The 24,506-nt window shown below is 43.8% G+C and overlaps 2 protein-coding genes across 2 annotated transcripts in view; one reads left to right on the top strand and one right to left on the bottom strand.

Moving 5' to 3' along the window:
- Positions 1-4,320, top strand: part of svep1 (sushi, von Willebrand factor type A, EGF and pentraxin domain containing 1) — a gene marked incomplete at its 5' end in the record, with an annotated part of 111,231 nt that extends 106,911 nt beyond the window's left edge. The window contains one exon of the mRNA XM_084166004.1: positions 1,262-4,320. Within this exon, the coding sequence (XP_084022130.1) occupies positions 1,262-1,359 (98 nt within the window). The 3' untranslated portion in view covers positions 1,360-4,320. The remainder of the gene's footprint in view (positions 1-1,261) is intronic.
- Positions 3,974-21,114, bottom strand: txnb (thioredoxin b). Its single transcript, XM_084166040.1, has 5 exons — positions 20,973-21,114; positions 11,750-11,854; positions 9,387-9,452; positions 4,585-4,650; positions 3,974-4,409 (listed from the first exon to the last, which is right to left on the bottom strand). The coding sequence occupies exons 1-5, from the start codon at positions 20,991-20,993 to the stop codon at positions 4,344-4,346; spliced, it is 324 nt and encodes a 107-aa protein (XP_084022166.1). The 5' UTR covers positions 20,994-21,114; the 3' UTR covers positions 3,974-4,343.
- Positions 21,115-24,506: the final 3,392 nt, after the last annotated feature.

The following is a 24,506-nucleotide window of genomic DNA, read 5'->3' as shown; positions in this document are numbered from 1 at the left end:
CAAAGAACACCATACCTACTGTGAAGCATGGGGGTGGAAACATCATGCTTTGGGGCTGTTTTTCTGCAAAGGCACCAGGACGACTGATCCGTGTAAAGGAAAGAATGAATGGGGCCATGTATCGTGAGATTTTGAGTGAAAACCTCCTTCCATCAGCAAGGGCATTGGAGATGAAACGTGGCTGGGTCTTTCAGCATGACAATGATCCCAAACACACCGCCAGGGCAACAAAGGAGTGGCTTCGTAAGAAGCATTTCAAGGTCCTGGAGTGGCCTAGCCAGTCTCCAGATCTCAACCCCATAGAAAATCTTTGGAGGGAGTTGAAAGTCCATGTTGCCCAGCGACAGCCCCAAAACATCACTGCTCTAGAGGAGATCTGCATGGAGGAATGGGCCAAAATATCAGCAACAGTGTGTGAAAACCTTGTGAAGACTTACAGAAAACGTTTGACCTGTGTCATTGCCAACAAAGGGTATATAACAAAGTATTGAGAAACTTTTGTTATTGACCAAATACTTATTTTCCACCATAATTTGCAAATAAATTCATTAAAAATCCTACAATGTGATTTTCTGGATTTTTTTTCTTCTCATTTTGTCTGTCATAGTTGACGTGTACCTATGATGAAAATTACAGGCCTCATCTTTTTAAGTGGGAGAACTTGCACAGTTGGTGGCTGACTAAATACTGTATATACTTTTTTATTATTATTATGTGAAAACTTTATGGTGGAAGAATCATTGGAACCATTTCCATGATTTTATGGGTATTATGCCACGTCCACTGTGGCAGACTATCTGTCACGTTCGTTGAGTACAGGATTGGACCAAGGTGCAGCGTGGTATGCATACATGTTTGTTTATTATATAAACACTGACAAAAGCAACGTAACGTGACGTTCTAAAGGCTAAACATCAAACAAGCCAAACACACAGAAACAAGATCCCACAACTAAAGGTAGGCAAAATGGCTACCTAAGTATGATCCCCAATCAGAGACCACGATCGACAGCTGCCTCTGATTGGGAACCACACCAGGCCAACATAGAAATGGAACAACATAGAATGGACACCCTGACCAAACCAACTAGAAAAACAGGGCTTTCAAGTTCAGGAAGTCTTGTAGTTGAGATCCTGATAATATTTACTGAATGTGTGTGCGTGTTTGTCCACACCTTTGTGTGTGCGTGCGTGCGAGCGAGCGTGCGTGCATGTTGAATGAAGGGTTTACAGAGGTATTGACAGTGCGTGTGTTTTCACAGCGGTGTGCTTGTCGCCCTGTCTGAATGGTGGAAGGTGTATCAGGCCTAACCGGTGTCAATGCAGTCCAGGGTGGAGCGGGCACCACTGCTCTAGGTGAGAGGACAAAACATACACACAGACAGTCAGACACTACAAACATAAGAACATCCTCACAAATCCCTTCTAACATTCGCACACAAACTGAATCAATACATGCATGTTCACACAGTACTATACTTAGTTACTGCAAATACACAAACTGGTACTACCAGACCACCCACAGAACAAGTGTGCTTGAGTATCCCCAGTCTGGATGGAATGACAAAGCATTACATTAATAATGCGCCCAGGAAATAATTTGCACTTCACTTCCTCTTTCACTGAATCAGGCTTTGTTTGCGTCTTTGTCATTATTTGAGACTCACCCTAGAACAATATTCCAAAGTGCACTATACAATCTCTCTGTAATGTGAGTGGGGGAGAGGAGGAGCACTCTCACCAGACCTGGGTTCAAATACTATTTGAAATCATTTCACATACTTTACCAGTGCTTGATTGAGCTTTCCTGGCTTAATGGACCAATGGAATAGTCCCAAAACTGCAAACACCGCCCATCTGGCATTCTAGGCAGGCTAGAGCAAACACTCAAAGTATTTGAAAGATTTCAAATAGTAATTGAACCCAGGTCTGTCTCTGACCTCAGCTCTCCCTCTCACTCTGTTGGAGGTGGGCCAAGGTGTGGGTGGATAGACAGAGGCCCAGTACTAACTCAGCACATATCTGATTAATGTGAAGTAGATATACAGTACCTGACTGACTGCACCACTCGAATACAGAAAGCTCTTCTCATCTGACCACGTCGATAAAGACAGGGTCAGGAATTTTTCCTGACAATGTAGATTCTTGAATTCTCTACCTATTTCTTTTTTTTAAAGTAAAAACTCAGTTTTGGGAGTCAGTTTTGGGAACTCCGTTGAGCAGTGGAGGCTGGTGGGAGGAGCTGTAGAAGGACGAGGTCATTGTAAAAGCTGTTTTGGAATTAATGTAATGGTATCAAACACAAAGATATGGAAACCACTTTTGACTCCGTTCCATTTAATCCATACCAGCCATAACAATGAGCCTGCCCTCCTATAGATCCTCCCAGCAGCCGCCACTGCCGTTGAGTCAGTTCCAATGTACAATAAAACTCAAGGCTGACAGGTATAACTGATTGAGTGAGAAACCACTCACTTCCGACTCCATGGAGTCCTCAGAGAACCACTTGGCTGAGTTACGCTGCAGGGCTATCCATTTATTGTGATGTCATTGTGCAGCTTACTTTCTCAACTTGGCTTTTTCAAACCCCAACAGTCAGCCCCAGATAGGACATCTATACTGGCTAATGGAAATGTTGTTCTCCATTTAAAAGCTCAGGCCAGAAAGAAAAGGGTTTGAAAATGCCATAAAAAAGCTGTAGTCTAATTTTATTTTTCTCTCAACTTTATAGGAAAAGGAAATCAGGATAATTTCCTTTTTAAGAAGACCATTCAGGTGAAAGAATTATTTCATAATTGTAAACCATGCAGTCTCTCCTCCTCTCAAAACACAAACCTGATACATTTTGTAAAATAAAGCTGTATTTTTCATATAGAAAATCAACAGTATTAACTATATGCTGCTATATACTTGTATGATGTGTAAAAACTGTGATTGTCCAATGTATGTATAAACTATTCTCACGTTTTTATTAAAGCATAAAATACAATAGAATCTGTTCCATTCCCTCCTACTGTATATTTTTCAGATGCAAGCCTAGGTTAGCAAGTGATGAGCTATCTATGAATCTGACTCATTCAACAGTCTCATCTCTGGTGTTGGGTGTTGCTGTGATACTTAGGCATGTTTGTGGAAGGTCTAGGGCTTGCATCATTTACCCTCTCCTTCACTTTACTCTACTTCTTTAATGATGCTTCTAGTCAATATCCATAGTGCTTTAGATGCATAGGAGGAGAGGGAATAAAGTCCATAGTGCTTTAGATGCATAGGAGGAGAGGGAATAAAGTCCATAGTGCTTTAGATGCATAGGAGGAGAGGGAATAAAGTCCATAGTGCTTTAGATGCATAGGAGGAGAGGGAATAAATAGTCCATAGTGATTTAGAATTCACCATAAGTCTTAATGGTCTCTCCCTCCCTCTACTGTAGTTACTAAATTAGGCATTACATGATGCTTTAGAACGTATAGAATCTAAAAGGCCAAAACACACCCATTTCTAAAATCAATTTTATACCCTCAAAAAGGTCAAATAGGGGGTGCTTATATTTGACCTGTGTCACACATGTACAAGAGTGTAACCTGTGATGTGAAATGTGAAATGTTTTTTGCATCTCACTCCCCAAGAGACGCCCACGGAGAGTGGAGTCACAGCAAGGGATTCATTATTGACGGAGACCCTCTAGCAATTAGGGTTAAGTGCCTTGCTCAAGGGCAGAGCGACAGATTTTTCACCTGGCAACGTTTTGGTTACTGGCCCAATGCTCTAACCGCTAAGCTACCTGCCTCCTCCTACTAAATCCAGATAAATGTTAGGTTATAAACAAACCATCCAGTTGTCATACATGCGCTCAAAATTCAAATCTAGAAGGTTAAATATACAAGTATTGACAACTGCATGCATAGTGCAACACTTACTGTATGTGTCCCAGCTGGTCTGTTAACTCATCCATGAAAAGCATGGGAACTCAAACAGAATTTCAGCATTAATCTTACATTTATTGTCTGCAGCCACACAGAATACAAACAATACAACATGGCTCGAAGATATAAAAACAGGTTTATAATATGGTCATTTTAAAAGAGAAACTCCTTAGCTGAATAATAACATGACGTAATACTCATACACTGGATGTTTAGAGGCATGGTTTGGTCTGAACATTTAGAAAAAAAAAAGTAAGATTATAGCCATTTTGATTTAAAACGGAACGTTGTATTGTACATATGGTGGAATCTTTCCGTCGAGAGAGAGTTGGAATATGGTGGAATTTCCTTCAAGAGGGAGTTGGAATATGTTTTATAGACATGGTTGGTGGTTGTTTTGGTTCAGTGTGTGGCAGCATTAGCCTCATGACCTCAGGGCATTGACCTTCTCCTCCAGCGTGGCTTGGTTGGCCCCAGAAAATTCATCCACCTGGGAACAACACCAGGAGAAGTTACCATCACTTTCAATGTACTGTAGCAACTGTTCAAAAAAACATGGGCTAGTATAATAGTAGAAACACTATACTACTAGGCCTATACTAAATCTAACACTGTCTTATTAGTCATAAAAAAAGGCAAAGGATCCATGAAAAGAAAAGACTCACCTTTTCCCCATTCTTGTAGAAATGGAATGTAGGCATGCATTTGATGTCACAGTGTTTGGCCACATCCTACAGTAACAGAGAGAGTGAATGGTGATTTTTAAACCCATTATCCATGGGGATAAGGAGTTATGATAAGAAGGTAGTAGTCCAAAAACAGTCTCAGTCTATAAAAAAAAACATCAATGTGGTTGAGTAACACCCAGTAAGGAAGGACTTAGTTAGGACAAACCTGTCCAGCCTATGCCTCAAGCCTTCTGTAATAAAGCAAATGAGTAGATCTTGGAAACCCCCACAAATACCCAACACAAAGCGACTTGCTGTAACCATAGCAACCCCTGTTTACTGCAACAACTTAGTACAATGTTGTAGAGCTGTCTAACCAGGAGTTGGAGTCGACTCTTGCATGACTCTCAAAACGGATGTGCACACACCACCTCATTATTGCAGTCCTACATCTGCTTCTGGAGGACTGACATGAGCATGATGCTGCCCATTTGCTCATCAACTTAGCCTATAAAAACGGCCTATTTTGTTTGAATATACAGTGAGGGAAAAAAGTATTTGATCCCCTGCTGATTTTGTACGTTTGCCCACTGACAAAGACATGATCAGTCTATAATTTTAATGGTAGGTTTATTTGAACAGTGAGACAAAATAACAAAGAAATCCAGAAAAACACATGTCAAAAATGTTATAAATTGATTTGCATTTTAATGAGGGAAATAAGTATTTGACCCCTCTGCAAAACATGACTTAGTACTTGGTGGCAAAACCCTTGTTGGCAATCACAGAGGTCAGACGTTTCTTGTAGTTGGCCACCAGGTTTGCACACATCTCAGGAGGGATTTTGTCCCACTCCTCTTTGCAGATCTTCAAGTCATTAAGGGTTCGAGGCTGACGTTTGGCAACTCGAACCTTCAGCTCCCTCCACAGATTTTCTATGGGATTAAGGTCTGGAGACTGGCTAGGCCACTCCAGGACCTTAATGTGCTTCTTCTTGAGCCACTCCTTTGTTGCCTTGGACGTGTGTTTTGGGTCATTGTCATGCTGGAATACCCATCCACTACCCATTTTCAATGCCCTGGCTGAGGGAAGGAGGTTCTCACCTAAGATTTGACGGTATGTGGCCCCGTCCATCGTCCTTTTGATGCGGTGAAGTTGTCCTGTCCCCTTAGCAGAAAAACACCCCCAAAGCATAATGTTTCCACCTCCATGTTTGACGGTGGTTATGGTGTTCTTGGGGTCATAGGCAGCATTCCTCCTCCTCCAAACACGGCGAGTTGAGTTGATGCCAAATAGCTCCATTTTGGTCTCATCTGACCACAACACTTTTACCCAGTTCTCCTCTGAATCATTCAGATGTTCGTTGGAAAACTTCAGACAGCCCTGTATATGTGCTTTCTTGAGCAGGTGGACCTAGCAGGCGCTGCAGGATTTCAGTCCTTCACGGCATAGTGTGTTACCAATTGTTTTCTTGGTGACTATGGTCCCAGCTGCCTTGAGATCATTGACAAGATCCTCCCGTGTAGTTCTGGGCTGATTCCTCACCGTTCTCATGATCACTGCAACTCCACGAGGTGAGATCTTGCATGGAGCCCCAGGCCGAGGGAGATTGACAGTTCTTTTGTGTTTCTTCCATTTGCAAATTATCGCACCAACTGTTGTCACCTTCTCACCAAGCTGCTTGGCGATGGTCTTGTAGCCCATTCCAGCCTTGTGTAAGTCTACAATCTTGTCCCTGACATCCTTGGAGAGCTCTTTGGTCTTGGCCATGGTGGAGAGTTTGGAATCTGATTGATTGATTGCTTCTGTGGACAGATGTCTTTTATACAGGTAACAAACTGAGATTAGGAGCACTCCCTTTAAGAGTGTGCTCCTAATCTCAGCTCGTTACCTGTATAAAAAGACACCTGGGAGCCAGAAATCTTTCTGATTGAGAGGGGGTCAAATACTTATTTCCCTCATTAAAATGCAAATCAATTTATAACATTTTTGACATGTGTTTTTCTGGATTTTTTTGTTGTTATTCTGTCTCTCACTGTTCAAATAAACCTACCATTAAAATTAGACTGATCATTTTTTGTCAGTGGGCAAACATACAAAATCAGCAGGGGTTCAAATACTTTTTTCCCCTCACTGTAGAAGGTGACATGTAAGAACAAGAATATTTCAGTGATATTTCTGCAGTGTGCATCCTTGACGGAGCCCATGGGATAATTTCAGGGCACTCTACGCTGAGCCTATTCTTTGCTATGTTACAGTCCTAGTCGGACAGGTATTACTAGAGAAGTTGGTTATGTAATTATTATCCAAGCATGTGCGTTATTCCGGAGGACGATTCACACAGGATTAGTCTTTACCAAACTGCCCCCTGTAATTCATATTTTTTTTTAAATTGTATTGACCCCTCTGACGGAAACCTGGAGGTTTTTTACTGTAGGCGTGAAGAGATCTCATTGCCATGTCTAGACGACAATAGGCTACACTGATAACTGGTTCTTGGTTGCCAAATGTATAGGTGTCCCCACAATATTACAATTGGAGAGAATTTTTTAGGATCCATGGTAGACTTCCTTCCTAATAACAATGCACATCCTGCGGATTTCAGCTGCTGAACCGTGTTAACAAGTTTAGCGGGGATGTCCTGCTTTGCGATCTAATGCCTAGGATAGGGCTCTCCAACCCTGTTCGTGGAGCGCTACCATCCTGTAGGTTCACTCCAACCCTAATCTGGCGCATCTGATTAAATCATTAGCTGGTTGATAAGCTTAAAATCAAGTTCGTTACAACTGCGGTTGAAGCCACAAAAAAAAAAAATACAGGAAGGTAGCTCTCCAGGAACAGGGTTGGACAGCCATGACCTAGGACATCAACAGCCAGCCAGGGTTTCATTAAATAAGATTGTGCAATAAAACTAATTGTCTTTTAGGCCTTAGCGATGTTCAACTTCAATTCACTGGCACTATGAAGACTTGTTCACGCCTCGATCACAAAGATAGTGTATTGCATTTTGGTACACCAGAAGTACATTCATTTCCAATGGAACTCTTGCGTTTGCCTTGCAGCATTGCGTTGCAGAGGTAGTTGCAGTGCGTTCTGTGTGTTGCATAAGTTGGATTTAGCAAACGTATGCGTCAAACTGTATGCGTAGACGGCTTGACAGAAATGGTAGCAGAAGGTGAATGTGAAACTTATGTTGCACACATATCCAGATGATGCTGCTTACCATTTTGCGCAATAACCCTGTAGGTGTGATCAAGGCATTAGCCACACTCATTGATAGCCTAATCCTACACTTTAATATACTTTTAGTGAATTTACGAGGCATTGCTAGACAAGACATTGTGAGATAGGATAGATCTTGGTAAACTGTGTCTATGCGCACGGTTCCAACGGCCTGTCGGCCTGCCCGGATCCCCGCTCTCCCTCGCCTGCCCTTTCTCTTCGCTATGAAAAAAACGGTAGCGTGTGTTGGTGTTCGAGCTGTTGCGTGTAGAATAGCTCAGCCTACTCATTGATGGTGAACTTGAGAGAGACATTGCAAGCCAAGAAATTGCGAAATACATCACTGTGACAGCCTATAGCCTACATCTTGATTACCGATGTATGGTTCTGACTGTCTGCCTGGTGGCCGACATGCCCTCCCATCTCGCTCTTTCCCCTCGCTAGCTGGCTCTTCTTTGCTGTAAAATATGCTATAGTTTGTGTAGGTTCCTCAGTTGCATAAATACTGAATCTTAGGAGTTGAGGAGTCAATTCCGAAGCTTGACACCCAGAAATGGGATTCGACGGGCAAGGAGTCGAAAAATGGATTATTTTGGAGTCGACTCCCCACCACTATTCTTAACTAAATGATCATCTCTCACACTGCAAGTGAGCCTAGTGTGGTTACCTAATAGGACAACATACACATTTGAGGTCTATTCAAATGGTACTAGGCAAGTCATCTCGCTTTACAAAGAGTTCTGTATTAGGGATATGACAATAAAAATTGATCGATAGATATCCATCCATCCATTTCGATTCTCGTTAAAACGATTTTAAAAAATAGATATAAAATTCCACGGCAATTCACAATGCAGCTGCGCTGCTGCCAGCAACGGTTTGGGTCTCACGATGTGTCCCTTTTCAGATGGTTAAGTATTGCACCTGTACTAACATTACTGTACCTCAATTCCACCTTGCAAAGATTGCATTTCCTTCTCACTTAACTTCTTACAGTATTGCTATACAAGACTTCGCTGCTGTAGCTTGCCTTTCTCTGCCATTTTTCCAAGTTAACGACGGCGATGTAGTGGTGGAGAGTCGACTCCAAAATAATTGATTCCTCGACTCCTTGCACATAGACTCCCGGTGTCGACTCTCATTTCTGAGTGTCAAGATTCGATTCCGCTAGGATTGATTCCTAAGATTCAGTATTTGATTAGTTGCCATACTTCCGACAACAAACACTCCCATCGTTCATAGCAAGCTAGTGAGGGATGGAGAGAGAGGGGAGGGGCACAGTATAGGCAGGTCCCTCACGGGTGAAAAGAGTTCAATGTTTTTCCATTTGTGATCTCTTAAAAACTTTAAATTATCCCAATTTCATTTAAACGTTCACATCCCTAATCTGTATTCAAATACACACTAACTCTGCTGTTAGCACTGTATTTACAGACAGACAATCTGATAGCCATCCCAAAACCACTGGCTGCATTCCATCACTTCTAACGTTCAGTCCATGATGTCCAAGCTCTTTCAACAAGGAAGAACAGTCGTCCAATATTTGTGGATTTAACACACACAGCTATGTGACTCACCGCTGCCTCGTCGACGTCCACCTTGAGAAAAACCACATTTTTGTTCTCTGGTTTTTCCGACAGCCCCTGTACAGAAGTAGAGAGCAGAGGTTAAAAGGTCATGGATCAGCTAAACATCACCAATGGAAAAACAGGCCTAATACTGTACTGTATAGTGTCAACCAGATGACTTGGGCATAGCAGCTCATGCTCATAGATATATACATAACATACAAAAAGGGGTATTGATAGAGGACACACACCATTGATTTTTTACTTACACTACCACTAGTGCCATGTAATAAGAGTTTCAGAGGTGACAATGCATCCTTTGGATCAGTGTAACATGGGTTGCAGGCAGCAGTATCACATCTACAGCTGTGGTAGTGGTGTTAACATGCTTCATTTAGCCCCAAGCCATAATGCCCCAAGTCGTGTTCAAATGGACTGAAACAGCGAGGAACTACCTGGAGTTGTCCAATAGGAAACACCCATTTTGGTTTTCCGTTTCATTTCTAAATGTTTTGCTGGACAACATCGTCAGTGGGCTTTTGATTCATCATCGATCATTAGCATTCTGTTTAGAGACCATATTATGGGCCTTTCACTTGATAAGCGCAAGGCGCCGAGTCCTGGAGGAGGCTTTCCCGGCGGTCACCAAGACGACACCAAACACACGGCTCAGTCAGAGACAGGGTCAGTGTTCCAAATGCCACCCCATTCAGGGCACTACTTTGACCAGAGCCCATATGGACCATGGTCAAAAGTAGAACACTCTGTAGGGACTAGGGTGGCATTTGGGATGCACCCTGGGTTTTCCCATTATATCTCTGGCTCAGGCCAACCCCTTCAGATAACTCCCACTTGGCATGAGGCCTCTCACTGGCATTTATCAGACAGCTAGCAGAGGCTAGACGGTCGTTCCATGTCATTTCAGCGAACCATGACACCCACCATCTCCGATTGTTCTGAAATTGTTTCTGTAGTTAGAAAGAGAAGATTAGCACTACTACAACATTTTATTGAAATATAATTTCATCTGAGCAATGAAGTTAATTGATTGCACCCAAATTGGCAATTTTAATTTAAGATTCATATAATGGCATGGGGTGTGTGTGTGTGGGGGGGGGGGGTCCATGGGTGGCTTTTGACAATTTCTTTGGATTCCACATGTCCAACTCATTGATAGAAAAAAAGTTTGGTCCATATCAGATCTTAGGTACTATATTTATTGAATATTATATGAATCCTATCAATTAAAATGACCAATTTGGGTGCAATCAATTGGCTTAATTTCTCTGAGATCAAATTATATTTCAACAAAATAATGTTGCAGGAATGCTAATCTTATCTTTTCTAACAAATGATTTGAGAACAATCTGAGATGGGTGTCTAAATCCTCTTTCTTAAGCGTTTTGAGGTGGAATGACCCTAGGGACACGTCAAATAACATAATGGACACATAGATAGACATACACTACATGACCAAAAGTATGTGGACACCTGCTGGTCGAAAATCTCATTTCAAATTCATGGGCATTAATATGGAGTTGGTCCCCCCTTTGTTGCTACAACAGCCTCCACTCTTCTGGGAAGGTTTTCCACGAGATGTTGGAACATTGCTGTGGGGACTTGCTTCTATTCAGCCACAAGAGCATTGATGATGTTGGGCGATTAGGCCTGGCTCGCAGTCAGCGTTCCAATTAATCCCAAAGGTGTTCAATGGGGTTGAGGTCAGGGCTTTGTACAGGCCAGTCAAGTTCTTCCACACCGATCTCAACCAACCATTTCTGTATGGACCTCGCTTTGTGCACAGGGGCATTGTCATGCTGAAACAGGAAATGGCCTTCCACAAACTGTTGCCACGAAGTTGGAAGCACAGAATCGTCTAGAATGTTATTGTATGTAGCGTTAAGATTTCCCTTCACTGGAACTAAGGGGCCTAGCCCAAACCACTTCACGGCTGAGCCGTTTTTGCTCCTAGACGTTTCCACTTCAAACACCAGCACTTACAGTTGACCGGGGCAGCTCTAGCAGGGCTGAAATTTGACAAACTGACTTGTTGGAAAGTCATGGCATCCTATGCCGGTGCCACGTTGAAAGTCACTGAGCTCTTCAGTACAGGCCAGTCTACTTCCAATGTTTGTCTATGGAGATTGCATGACTGTGTGCTAAATTTTAAAAACACCTGTCAGCAACGGATGTGGCTGAAATAGCCAAATCCACTAATTTGAAGGGGTGTCCCTTAAGTGTATATTCTGCATCTGAAATGGCACCCTATTCCCTATATAGTGGACCTATGGACCCTGTCAAAAGTCATGTACTAAGGAATAGGTTGCCATTTCAGGTGCAGACAGATTTCTCTAGGTTGGTGGACCACTCACTTTGAAGAAGGGAGCAATGTTCTTGCAGGGGCCGCACCAGGTGGCTGTGAAGTCCACCACCACCAGCTTGTCTCCTGCCTCCTTCAGTGCATTGAGGAAGGAATCCTACAGAACAATAGAATATATAATAGGTTATTGGCCAAAAACAATGAGAATGGCATCCTACAGAGAATATAGAATACTTTATTGGTTGTTGATAGGACCTTGCTTAGCGCCAGGACAATAAGAAACATACAGATATCTCAATCCGACAGTGAACTATAAAGTAAAACACAAAGTACACACTTTACAAGAATTGCATCTTATAAGACCACACAATACCGTGATTTCAGAGGATTCATTCATCCCATGTCAAGATGATCATCACAGACATAAAAATTAAATTATTCAGGCTCGATTGATCAGATCCAGATCACAAGTCCTCCTGCTCATTACAGACTGATCAACCTGATTTTTACCAAAGGGAGAATTAAATCTACTAAAAGCCCACACTAATTCATATGTCGACTCATTTGAGGCTGGATCAGGAGGACCTCGATTGGTAGCTTATTTTAACACCACCCATAATGATTGGGTCAGATTCCATCTGCTCAACACTGAAATCAAAGACTAGCCTCTGCCTAGACAAAGATGTACTCAAGGAGCCTAGCGTTACTCCTTTTAGGTCCAAGGACCAAATATGATATATTCAGAGGTAGACTGGCTCTGGCAGCTAAAACAGCCAAATACTCCACCTAAGTGCGAATCGATTCTAAATTGCGATACGGTTCTAGAAACGTAAAGGGCTTTATTTTCATTTCACATCAAAATAATTTCATTAATGCAAAACATACATTTACTGTCCACGGTTTTAACCAGCTTCATCACATTTGCAGCCGACAGTATTTCAGTGACAACACATTTCTGGCAGCCTTCTTCCGTTACACACAGGTGTTCGGAGCATGCTACATAGCTAATTAGCACAGATGGTCCCTCGGTCTTCCGTCTGTCTTCCGTAAACACGCACTGTAACATGGAGATATGGCCGTGTGGGAACACGAACCTTATAAAAAGGTGTGTATCAATGTAATGTTTTTTTTTTTTAATGATTTCTCGCTGATATGAAAGATAAGGTCCTTATGCTTCCAAAATCGTCCTGCAAGCAATGCGTGTTAATGTTCAGACCGAGCGTAGGGGAGCTTAACAAAACTCCCCCATACAGAAGACATCTTCGTCCAATGAATTGTGTGTAATGTAATGGAACTGAGAGGCATGATCCAGGGATAGCTTCTGCTCAGTCCCCAACAACCAGATATTCCGGTTTTCAGGGAAAATGGAACCGGAATGAGCCTGTGACATGGCATCTGCTTTTGGCGTTAACAAAGCGACACTCCATCTTAACTCCTCCTCCACATTTACTGGATTGGTTGAACAGTGCAGAAGAGAACCTCCCAACAGTTTTTTCCCCCCTTCTCATTAAGACCAGTAGTGTATGCAAAATGTCCTTCCGTAGGAAGGCGGGGGGCAATTTCATGAATATTCTTGAGTCTCGACACAGAACGTCGGATGATTGGTGAAGCCTTCTTGGGTGCGTGACGTCACACAGATGCTCTACGGAGCCCTCTGTTTAGCTAGCTCATGCCGCCTGCATGAGCAGTTCGCACCGACCGAACGACTTGGAAAACCCAGCTTCAGCTTGATCACAAAATTAATTGGTTAATAAATTAAAGCCTCACCAGCTAGCTAACCAATCTATTTTAGTTTCACTGTCCATCATTCAAAAAAACAAGACCACTAATTGTTAGATTTACCTTACCACATATGGTATTTTATTTAACCAGGTAAGCCAGTTGAGAACAAGTTCTCATTTACAACTGCGACCTGGCCAAGATAAAGCAAAGCAGTGCGATAAAAACAACAACAACACAGAGTTACATATGGAATAAACAAAACGTACAGTCAATAACACAATAGAAAATCTATATACAGTGTGTGCAAATGTAGTAAGTTATGGAGGTAAGGCAATAAATAGGCCATAGTGCAAAATATTTACAATTTAGTATTAACACTGGAGTGATAGATAAATAACAATGTAAATAACAATATGGGGATGAGGTAGTTGGGTGGGCTAATTACAGATGGGCTGTGTACAGGTGCAGTGATCGGTAAGCTGCTCTGACAACTGATGCTTAAAGTTAGTGAGGGAGATAAGCGTCTCCAGCTTCAGAGATTTTTGCAGTTCGTTACAGTCATTGGCAGCAGAGAACTGGAAGGAATGGCGGCCAAAGGAGGTGTTGGCTTTGGGGATGACCAGTGAGATATACTTGCTGGAACGGATACTACGGGTGGGTGTTGCTATGGTGACCAATGATCTAAGATAAGGCAGGGATTTGCCTAGAAGTGATTTATAGATGACCTGGAGCCAGTGGGTATGGCGACAAATATGTAGTGAGGGCCAGCAAACGAGAGTGTACAGGTCACAACGGTGGGTAGTATATGGGGCTTTGGTGACAAAACGGATGGCTCTGTGATAGACTACATCCAATTTGCTGAGTAGAGTGTTGGAAGCTATTTTGTAAATGACGTCGCTGAAGTCAAGGATCGGTAGGATAGTCAGTTTTACGAGGGCATGTTTAGCAGCATGAGTGAAGGAGGCTTTGTTGCGAAATAGGAAGCCGATTCTAGATTTAACTTTGGATTGGAGATGCTTAATGTGAGTCTGGAAGGAGAGTTTACAGTCTAACCAGACACCTAGGTATTTGTAGTTGTCCACATATTCTAAGTCAGACCCGCCGAGAGTAGTGATTCTAGTCGGGCGGACGCAAGCAGCGTTCGATTGAAGAGCATGCATTTAGTTTTACTAGCGTTTAAGAGCAGTTGGAGGCTACGGAAGGAGTGTTGTATGGCATTGAAGCTCGTTTGGAGGTTTGTTAACACAGTGTCCAATGAAGGGCCAGATGTATACAAAATGGGGTTGTCTGCGTAGAGGTGGATCTGAGAGTCACCTGCAGCAAGAGCGACATCATTGATATACACAGAGAATAGAGTCGGCCCGAGAATTGAACCCTGTGGCACCCCCATAAAGACTGCCAGTGGTCCAGACAACAGGCCCTCCGATTTGACACATTGAACTCTATTTGAAAAGTAGTTGGTGAACCAGGCGAGGCAGTCATTTGAGAAACCAAGGCTATTTAGTCTGCCAATAAGAATGCAGTGATTGACAGAGTCAAAAGCCTTGGCCAGGTCGATGAAGACGGCTGCACAGTACTGTCTTATCAATCGCGGTTATAATATCATTTAGGACCTTGAGTGTGGCTGAGGTGCACCCATGAACAGCTCGGAAACCAGATTGCATAGCGGAGAAGGTACGGTGGGATTCGAAATGGTCGGTGATCTGTTTGTTAACTTGGCCTTCAAATACTTTCGAAAGGCAGGGCAGGATGGATATAGGTCTGTAACAATTTGGATCTAGAGTGTCACCCCCTTTGAAGAGGGGGATGACCGCGGCAGCTTGCCAAACTCTGGAGATTTCAGACGATACGAAAGAGGTTGAACAGGCTAGTAATAGCGGTTGCGACAATTTCGGCGGATAATTTTAGAAAGGGTCCAGATTGTCTAGCCCAGCTGATTTGTAGGGGTCCAGATTTTGCAGCTCTTTCAGGACATCAGCTGTCTGAATTTGGGTGAAGGAGAAGTGGGGGGGGGCATGGGCAAGTTGCAGCGGAGGGTGCAGAGCTGGTGGTGATGTGTATTTTTAATAGACTATTAGGTGAAACTGAGTTAATCATCAACATATAGTTAACATTCTTTGTGGCTAACTGAATTGGGTCATTTCACTGTGTGTGTGGGTAAAAGAGGGAAGCTGACCCAGGGTCAAATTGCTTGCTCCATGGTTGTCTTATCATATCAGAGACTGAAACTGGCTTGGGCCTTTTGATTCTATCTTCAAACACAGAGAAAAGAGCCAGGGTTGAACAGAGTTTAAACTAAACATGAGTGTTTTTGCAAGATAAGGATTGATTGTAGTACTCTGAACTTAATGAAAGTCTAATTTAGCAACACTCAGAGACAAAGGAAGTGGGCGGAGCAATAAAAGAGCGGGAAACTGAAGAGGGCACTATATAAGATGGAGAGAGAGAGTAAGAGTGGGTTCCAATCTGCAGATTGACCTGGCTTTGTTGAATTAAAAATAAAGTCAATATTGATGCAACAAAAACTCTGTAAGACCTTTGATTTCTAATAAAGTATTGTGGTCATTTTCCACAACAGTGGCCGGGGTATGAGTAGCCAGGTGGAAAGCATGGCCAGCCGTAGCAAAATGCTTGTTGAAATTCTCGATTATCGTAGATTTACCGGTGGTGACAGTGTTTCCTAGCCTCAGTGCAGTGGGCAGCTGGGAGGAGGTGCTCTAATTCTCCATGGACTTTACAGTGTCCCAAAACGTTTTGGAGTTAGTGCTACAGGATGCACATTTCTGTTTGAAAAAGCTAGCCTTTGCTTTCCTAACTGATTGTGTATATTGGTTGCTGACTTCCCTGAAAAGTTGCATATCACGGGGGCTGTTCGATGCTAATGCAGTACGCCACAGGATGTTTGTGTGATGGTCAAGGGCAGTCAAGTCTGGGGTGAACGAGGGGCTATATCTGTTCTTAGTTATGAATGGGGCATGCTTATTTAAGATGGAGAGGAAAGCACTTTTGAAGAACATCCAGGCATCCTCTACTGACGGAATGAGGTCAATATCCATCCAGGATACCTGGGCCAGGTCAATTAGAAAGGCCTGCTCGCTGAAGTGTTTTAGGGAGCGTTTGACAGAGACGAGGGGTGGTCGTTTGACCGCGGACCCATTACGGACGCAGGCAATGAGGCAGTGATCGCTGAGATCCTGGTTGAAGACAGCGGAGGTGTATTTAGAGGGTCAATTAGTCAGGATGATATCTATGAGGGTGCCCAGGTTTACGGATTTAGGGTTGTACCTGGTAGGTTCCTTGATAATTTGTGTGAGATTGAGGGCATCTAGTTTAGATTGTAGGACGGCCGGGGTGTTAAGCATATCGCAGTTTAGGTCACCAAGCAGTACGAACTCTGAGGATAGATGGTGGGCAAACAATTCACATATGGTGTCCAGGGCATAACTGGGGGCTGAGGGGGGTCTGTAGCGAGCGGCAACAGTGAGAGACTTATTTCTGGAAAGGTGGATTTTTTGAAGTAGAAGCTCAAACTGTTTGGGCACAGACCTGGATAGTATGATAGAGCTCTGCAAGCTCTCTCTACAGTAGATTGCAACTCCGCCCCCTTTGGCAGTTCTATCTAGACGGAAAATGTTGCAGTTCGGGATGGAAATTTCGGAATTTTTGGTGGCCTTCCTAAGCCAGGATTCAGACACTGCTAGAACATCAGGGTTGGCAGAGTGTGCTAATGCAGTGAATAACTTAAAATTGGGGAGGAGTCTTCTGATGTTAACATGCAAGAAACCAAGGCTTTTACGGTTACAGAAGTCAACAAATGATAGCGCCTGGGGGGTAGGAGTGATACTGGGGGCTACAGGGCCTGGGTTAACCTCTACATCACCAGAGGAACAGAGGAGGAATAGAATTAGGATACGGCTAAAGGCTTTAAGAAGTGGTCTTCTAGGTCGTTGGGTACAGAGAATAAAAAAAGGGGCAGATTTCCGGGCGTTATAGAATAGATTCAAGGCATTATGTACAGACAAGTATATGGAAGGATAGGAGTACAGTGGAGGTACACCTAAGCATTGGGTAACTATGAAAGAGATAGCATCACTGGAGGTACCGATTGAGCCGGTCCTTGTTAGCTGGCTAGTTTCAGCCATAGGTTCTTGATAAAAATAAAAAAATAATAGAATCCATTCCACATTGAGTGAGGCGGGTTGCAGGAAAGTATATTTAGTTAAAGGATGGCTAGTGAGAGAGAAATATATACGAGTAAAAGACACAAAAAAAAAGAGACTATTTATATGAGGAGACAACACAATCCACGACCGCACTACTACGCCATCTTGGATACAATGGCATGGGTTGCTTGATATGAGCAAGTTAACCCAAATATATCAAAGAATAGGTAATGCGTCCACAATTAGTTAGTGGCTACTGCCTGGCCAGTGATCTAGCTAACTACATTTAATTAGTGATCCTCCAAAATGTAGTGGTCAGTGGATAAACTAAGTTGAAGAGTTTAAAATGTTTGTTTGAAAATTAACTATCGACAGTTATTGTTGCCCATGTTGTAATCATGTCTAACCAGTTGGCTAAGGTAGCCTGTGTGCCCATGAGCTGCCATGTGTAGATAGCTGGGTCTTTTGGCGTCCACCATTAGCTAGCTAGTTGGCTACTGCATGGTCCCTTCTACTATAGCCATGACCCTACTTGCATGGCCATTGAGAGCAAGCATGCTAGATAGCCAGCAACATTTCAGTCAGTAGCTATCCAAAATGCGATGGTCACTGGATAAACTATGATTTGAACATATTTCTGAAAACATTTCTAACCCGCTGGCTCCTGAAGCCTAGTATGTCCCCATGAGCTCCGGAGTCTAGCCTAACGTTAGCTAGCTAGCTTCGAGAATTAGCTGAGCTTTTTTATAAGAAAATGGCTAATTTGAATCAAACACTGTAGCTAGCTATCCCTCCTTGGTGACAGTGTTATTTGGGCACAGGAATGTCAGATTTGTATTTAAAATGTTATATTAACTGTAATTTAAAATTGGTAGTTACTACTGGTTTCAGATTACCTGCCAGGTTTTGTGTTATGGTAAGATATCAACCAATCACCCGACAAGTTCTATGTCGAGAGAAATGAATATTCATGAAATTGCCCCCCGCCTTCCTACAGAAGGGAATTTTGCATAGGGGGATCTAGTTTCAGGTCTTTATTTTACGCCTGCTACATTACACAAGAGATCCACATAGCACGTTGGGGGTTATGAAACAATGAAAGCCCATTCATTTTCAATGAAGAAAGCAAAGTGGGCAGGGACCGTTGGGTAATGCCAGCATTGGCGAGGGACATGAATAGGGCGGGACCAAAGCTGAACTTTATGCAAATACTCAGCAACATCGCGTTTCTATTGACCAATCGAAGCTCACTATAGTTTCCAGACCCTCCTGGATTGGCTGTGGATACCTAGCACTACTTAGCCTGCTTGCTAGCACCAACATGAGGGCGAAGCAAGCGTGGCTATCCAAATTTATGCATTAACCAGTTAAATGTAATCGAAAATGTTATCTACGTAATCCCAAAAAGTAATTATTTATCATGAGAGGGCCATAATTAATAAACAACTAGTAATGCTGCATACTTAAAGAAAGGTTAAAAATCTCACCTTTCTGGTAAAAATTGTTATAAATTGCTGAGGTGTAGTCCATTTTGAGGACACAAGCTCAAGTACACTGTCCAGATATGATAGAAATATTAAATGTTTCAACAAAAATGTATAAATAAGGCTTGAAATGACATATGCTTTCTAAATATAGCATAATCAAATTATAAAATGACTAACTATAAGATTTCACCTTCATTATATCTGTAAAATGCATATTTGTATGTATAGGTTTAAAGGTCTCTATTGATCAAAAGGTCTGCCCCAATCGCTGTGAACGTCTCCCAGAGCTCTAGCTTGGCTTCCTGAACTCGTCTTTCATCTCATATTAATATTTTCCGTATATTACAAACAGAAAGTGTTTGTTTAAAATATATTAATTATTTTAGATGAATGGCTATAAATCGATCTCTGAATGTGCTACCGTGATGAAACCACTCTCCCCTGCTGCGCTGCGAATTAGGGTTCAGCCAGGAGTTGATGGAGTGTCTGAAGAGGGAATTAAATGGTAGGAGGGACATCCAAGCTTCAAGTGGCTTCAGATTTCACATCCTACATCACACAGGCTCAGAAAAAACACTGTGTCCGTGGGAACCAGGGCTATCACTCAATGCAAGCCATTTCGATCTATGGTGTCCACAGATCGATTCATAAGCAACTCTTAGATGTAAACCTGTTTTGGGGACCTTACATCTAAGAGGTTAGATGCACTATGCAGAAATGTCTAACAGTTTGCCTAATTGAGTGGAGCTCATGGGTGGGACTAAAAACAACAAGATAAAAAATGTAAAATATACTGTGTCCATAAAATGTATGTAAATTCAGAACTTCTGTGAAACAGCACAGTTAAAAAGCGGTTGAGGGTAGCTGAAGGATGGGATTAAAAACAAACAAAAGATAACTATTATAAAATACTATATATATTTTACGGACAGTGTATGTATAAACTAGGCGGCAGGTAGCCTAGCGGTTAGAGCGTTGGGCCAGTAACTGAAAGGTTGTTGGTTAGAATCCCCGAGCCGACAAGGCTCTGTCAATGTGCCCTTAAGCAAGGCACTTAACCCTAATTGCTCCTGTAAATCGCTCTGGATAAGAGCGTCTGCTAAATGACTAAAATGTAAATGTAAATAGAAGCCTACATGTTGTTGTCCATTAGTTTACTCAAATTAGGGAAAGGGTGGTAGGGTTAGGTTAAAATAAATTTTACAAAATATATGGGGGATTGGAAATGATGCAGACAATTACATTGATGGAAACTACAATCTGCAATATTAAAGCGGATCTACCCCCTAATTAAATATATATATGCCTAATTTCAGTTTGTGACAAAACAAGCAAGTATAGTATAGAGAATCATTGAAACATCTAATCCGCTGTGAACTATATTTTCCATGGAAAGTAAAAGATGTGAACACGAAAACCTATGAACGGGAAGCATAGAAATAACACATATACAACAGATCTACCGCTTTTTAGACTTGCTTTCAATGAGTGACAGATTTATAACTCCCATTTCTATGTGAATTTGGTCTGGTCGCCCAAAAAATTACATATTGCCGTTTTAAAATAATCTCGGCCGTTAGGTTACCAAAGAAACAGTACAGTACGGTTTACAAACTGTGCAGAAACATTGCAACCATGACACAACACATAAACCTATTGAAGTCGAAGTTATCTGGATCATGTTACACATTAAATAGATAAACAAAACAAAAAACATTTGATCTAGCCATGTAGCGCTTTAGCCCGCAAACTACCGAGATGAACACTTTTCATTAGCCTTTAGGTAGCTAGCTATTATCGGTAAACTAGGAATTAACATTCGATGACAGGAGCTGCGACCTGGGGAACGCTCCAATGTAAACGCTCTAACCGCTTTAAAACGTCCAAGCTGAATATGTCTTACCTTATCTTCAATTACAAGCATCGTGTTGATGGTGGTTGTTGACGGTCCGTAAAGTAACAACACACTCCTGTAAATTTCTGTGAAAGCAAGCGGTTTCCTGGGTGAAATGTGAAACAAACTGACTGGCTTGGTTTATAAACGCCGCTCATAAGCCCTGCCCTTCGTGACCAAATCCAACTGTTTGATCGGGATGATAAATATAAACATTGTAGCGTCTGCTGCATGCAATGTATAGGATACATTCTCAGAAATTGTCCTTATTGAACTGTTTTACGTAATTTTCATATTTTATGTGTAGTCTGCAAATCAAGTCTGCAAATTATTTGGGTCATGTGCAGGGGGTATTTGAACACATAGTATTTCCTAACAAGAATCAAAAGTGATCATACTTGGTTTGAAACAGTATATTATAAATACTTAATCTCATCTGCCCACGGGAGATTAATGAATACTGCATATTGTGTAGTTAGGCAACATGTACAGTAGTTTATTTCACAAGTGACAGTGACTTGACAAATTCCTGGTTTACTATGGGCATGGGATTGGTTGAGAGACCCGGTGATTCAGAAGCAGTGTCCAATAGCGTTGGAGCTGGGAAAGTGCATGCGCAGACTCTGGATTTATGCTGCATTCACATGCTAATCGGAAGTGGGAAACTCGAAAATGTCCGACTTTTCTAACTGATAGTAATACAAGTGCCGTGTTCAACCAGTTAGCAAGTCGGATATTTCAGAGTTTCCTACCTCTGACTAGTATGTGAACGCGGCATTAGGATTTGCTTTTCAAATGTGAAAGGAACAGAGAGGAAGAGGCGAGAAGTGTGCAGCAGGGCATGAGATGAAGGAACGTGAAGTATCGGTGGAGAAAGGTGTGTGTGTGTAAATTGTAGGGGTTCCCATGGGGCTGGAGATAGGAGGTGTCAGGTGAGAGAAAGGCAGGTTGAGGTTGCCAGGGTAACAGTAGTACAGAAAACGTAATATGCTGAATATGCAGATCGGATTTTCCGGGTCTCATTGAGAGAGCTGCTCAACGGCTGGTAATAAGGCTGCCCCCTCTTCCCTCCGCACCGGAGGTTGATATGATGGAGGGCGGTCCTTATTCTAGGCCAAGGAAGGCGGCAGAGCCAGTGGCTCCTGCCATGCCTTCTTTGGCTAGGTACGTTGAGGGCTCGTGGGAGGCACCTTTAGCGGCGCATTCGCCTGTAAAAGCGTATCTCCCATTCACGAGAGTGGAAGGAAGGTTTCAGGGTCAGGGAATCCCCAGGTTAGAGAGCGCCATGGCGGCGTATCTCGTACCGGGTTCGAGCCCTTGGCCCTCTTCCAAGAAGGCCACGTTGCCATCCCAGAAGGACCGACTCACAGCGTCGCTGTTAGAGAAGTCCTTTGGGTTGGGAGCCCAAGCTGTAGCAGCTGCTAACAACATTGCCCTCTTGGCGGCCTCTCTGTCCCGTTTAACCACGGGCAAGACAGAGCTGGGTGGCGCAGTGGTCTAAGGCTCTGCATCGCAGTGCTAACTGTGCCACTAGAGATCCTGGTTCGAATCCAGGCTCTGTCGCAGCCGGCCGCGACCGGGAGACTCATGGGCGGCGCACAATTGGCCCAGCGTTGTCCAGGGTAGGGGAGGGAATGGCCGGCAGGGATGTAGCTCAGTTGATAGAGCATGGCGTTTGCAACGCCAGGGTTGTGGGTTCGATTCCCACGGGGGGGCAGTATAAAAACAAATATGTATTCACTAACTGTAAGTCGCTCTGGATAAGAGCGTCTGCTAAATGACTAAAATGTAAATGTAAATGTAAGCTGGCACCGGAGGAGGTGGAGGAGGCGTCCAGAATTTCTGGCGCCATACTCCACATGACACAGGCGTCCGCAGTCTGCGCGGGGAGGTCCATGGCCACTTCGGTGGTCGGGGAACGACACCTCTGGTTGTCCTTGACATCCATGAAAGAGGCAGACAGGACGTCTCTCTTGAACGCCCCCCTCTCTGACGACGGCCTCTTTGGGGTCGCAGTCAGAGGCGACAGAGCGTTTTTCTAAGCTAGAGGAGGAGAAGAAGCAGCTGGCCAAGCACCTGCCGTTGGCAGGACGACTCGGCCCCCCTCCATCCCAAAGGCCATCTACCTCCGCCCCTCTAAGTAGACCGGGGTCTACGGCGAGGCGGCGTAATCGGCGTCATCCGGCGGCCACTAGCAGCAAGGGAACAGGCCCGGCCCTCCCAGCAGCTACGGTAGCCCCACTACAGCCGGCGAGGGAGGTGACGAGGACGCCGACCTGGCCCTCCAAGGGAGGCAAGAGGAGGCGTACGTGACGGGATGCGGGGGAGAGGATGGAGGACGCATCGATGGTGTCGAACGTGCCCACTGTTCCCCCCCACCCTTCGGTTGAAGGGATGGGTGTTGATGTAAATGCCTTTGTTGATGTATTTAATAAAGAGTTGGCTCCACCTGACTTTGTCAAAAAAGAGCCTCTTTTCCATAATACGTCCCGAGAGCGTTCAAATCTCACCCTCTCTTCCTTACCACTCTAAGAGCCGCTCAGCCCACCGAGGGTGCGTTGCTGAACAGGCACTAAGAGTAGGTATCCAGAAGACCTCAATCAGGTCGTCACATCACACTTCACGTATAAGAAGTGCTTTACATAGAAGGCAGCAGTCCCGGTCAGATTCTGACATGAGAACGCAGCCGCTATTTGGGGATGGCGCACTAGCACAGACTAAGGTCTCCACTAGTACGAGCCAGACCCATGCTGCGTTCACGGAGGGCCCGATTACCGCGGTCACCAAGGTGCCCAGAGTATCGACGCCCCCAGGCATTGTAACACAGCAGCTATCTGGGGACGGCGCATTATCGCAGACCAAGGTCTCGGTTAATGCGATTCAGACCCATGCTACGTTCACGGAGGGCAGGATTACTAGGGTTATGGGTATAACCAAAGTATCAGCTCCCCTGACAGAACGAGCCAGTACTCACCACACTGAGCGTGAATCAACCCACTAGGGGTGCAGAGTTGAACACACACAGAAGGTGAAAGTTAAGAAGGTATCAAGGCGCCGCCTTGTTTTACCTCATAGAGACCTCATACTACAGACTTCTAGGAGTACTGTAGTGAAGGGCTCTGATAGCGAATTGCAGTCACCTAAGATGACGCAATCGCTTGCTGGGGATGGTGCCCTGCCGCAGGCTGTGGCCTCGGTCAGCGCAATTCAGACCCGCGATGCATTCAAGGAGGGCAGGAATACGACGGTTACGGGTTTAACCGACGTCCCTGCTCCTCTTTCTTTCTCAGAACGCATTGATAGTTCCTCTCCCTTTCACGGGAAGCCCACCTTGGGCTGTTCCACCACTTCAATGTTGGGGAACAGTGGCGGTAAGGGCCATAGAGGAATACAGGTCCTTCCTACTGGATGCACCACAGCTTCGTGCCCAGCCACTTTCTCTGCATTGCTGGCAGTGGCGAAGAAGCTGCACCCTCTCACGCTGGCTAGAACAGACGTTGCAGAAGGGTTATGCTCTCCAATTCCACCGGACCCCACCCCCGT

This window comes from Coregonus lavaretus (assembly GCF_964263955.1).
Source record: "Coregonus lavaretus genome assembly, chromosome: 7".
Classification (NCBI taxonomy): Eukaryota; Metazoa; Chordata; class Actinopteri; order Salmoniformes; family Salmonidae; genus Coregonus; species Coregonus lavaretus.
The sequence above is the reverse complement of the archived record's forward strand: the minus strand, read 5'-3'. Positions and strand labels throughout refer to the sequence as shown.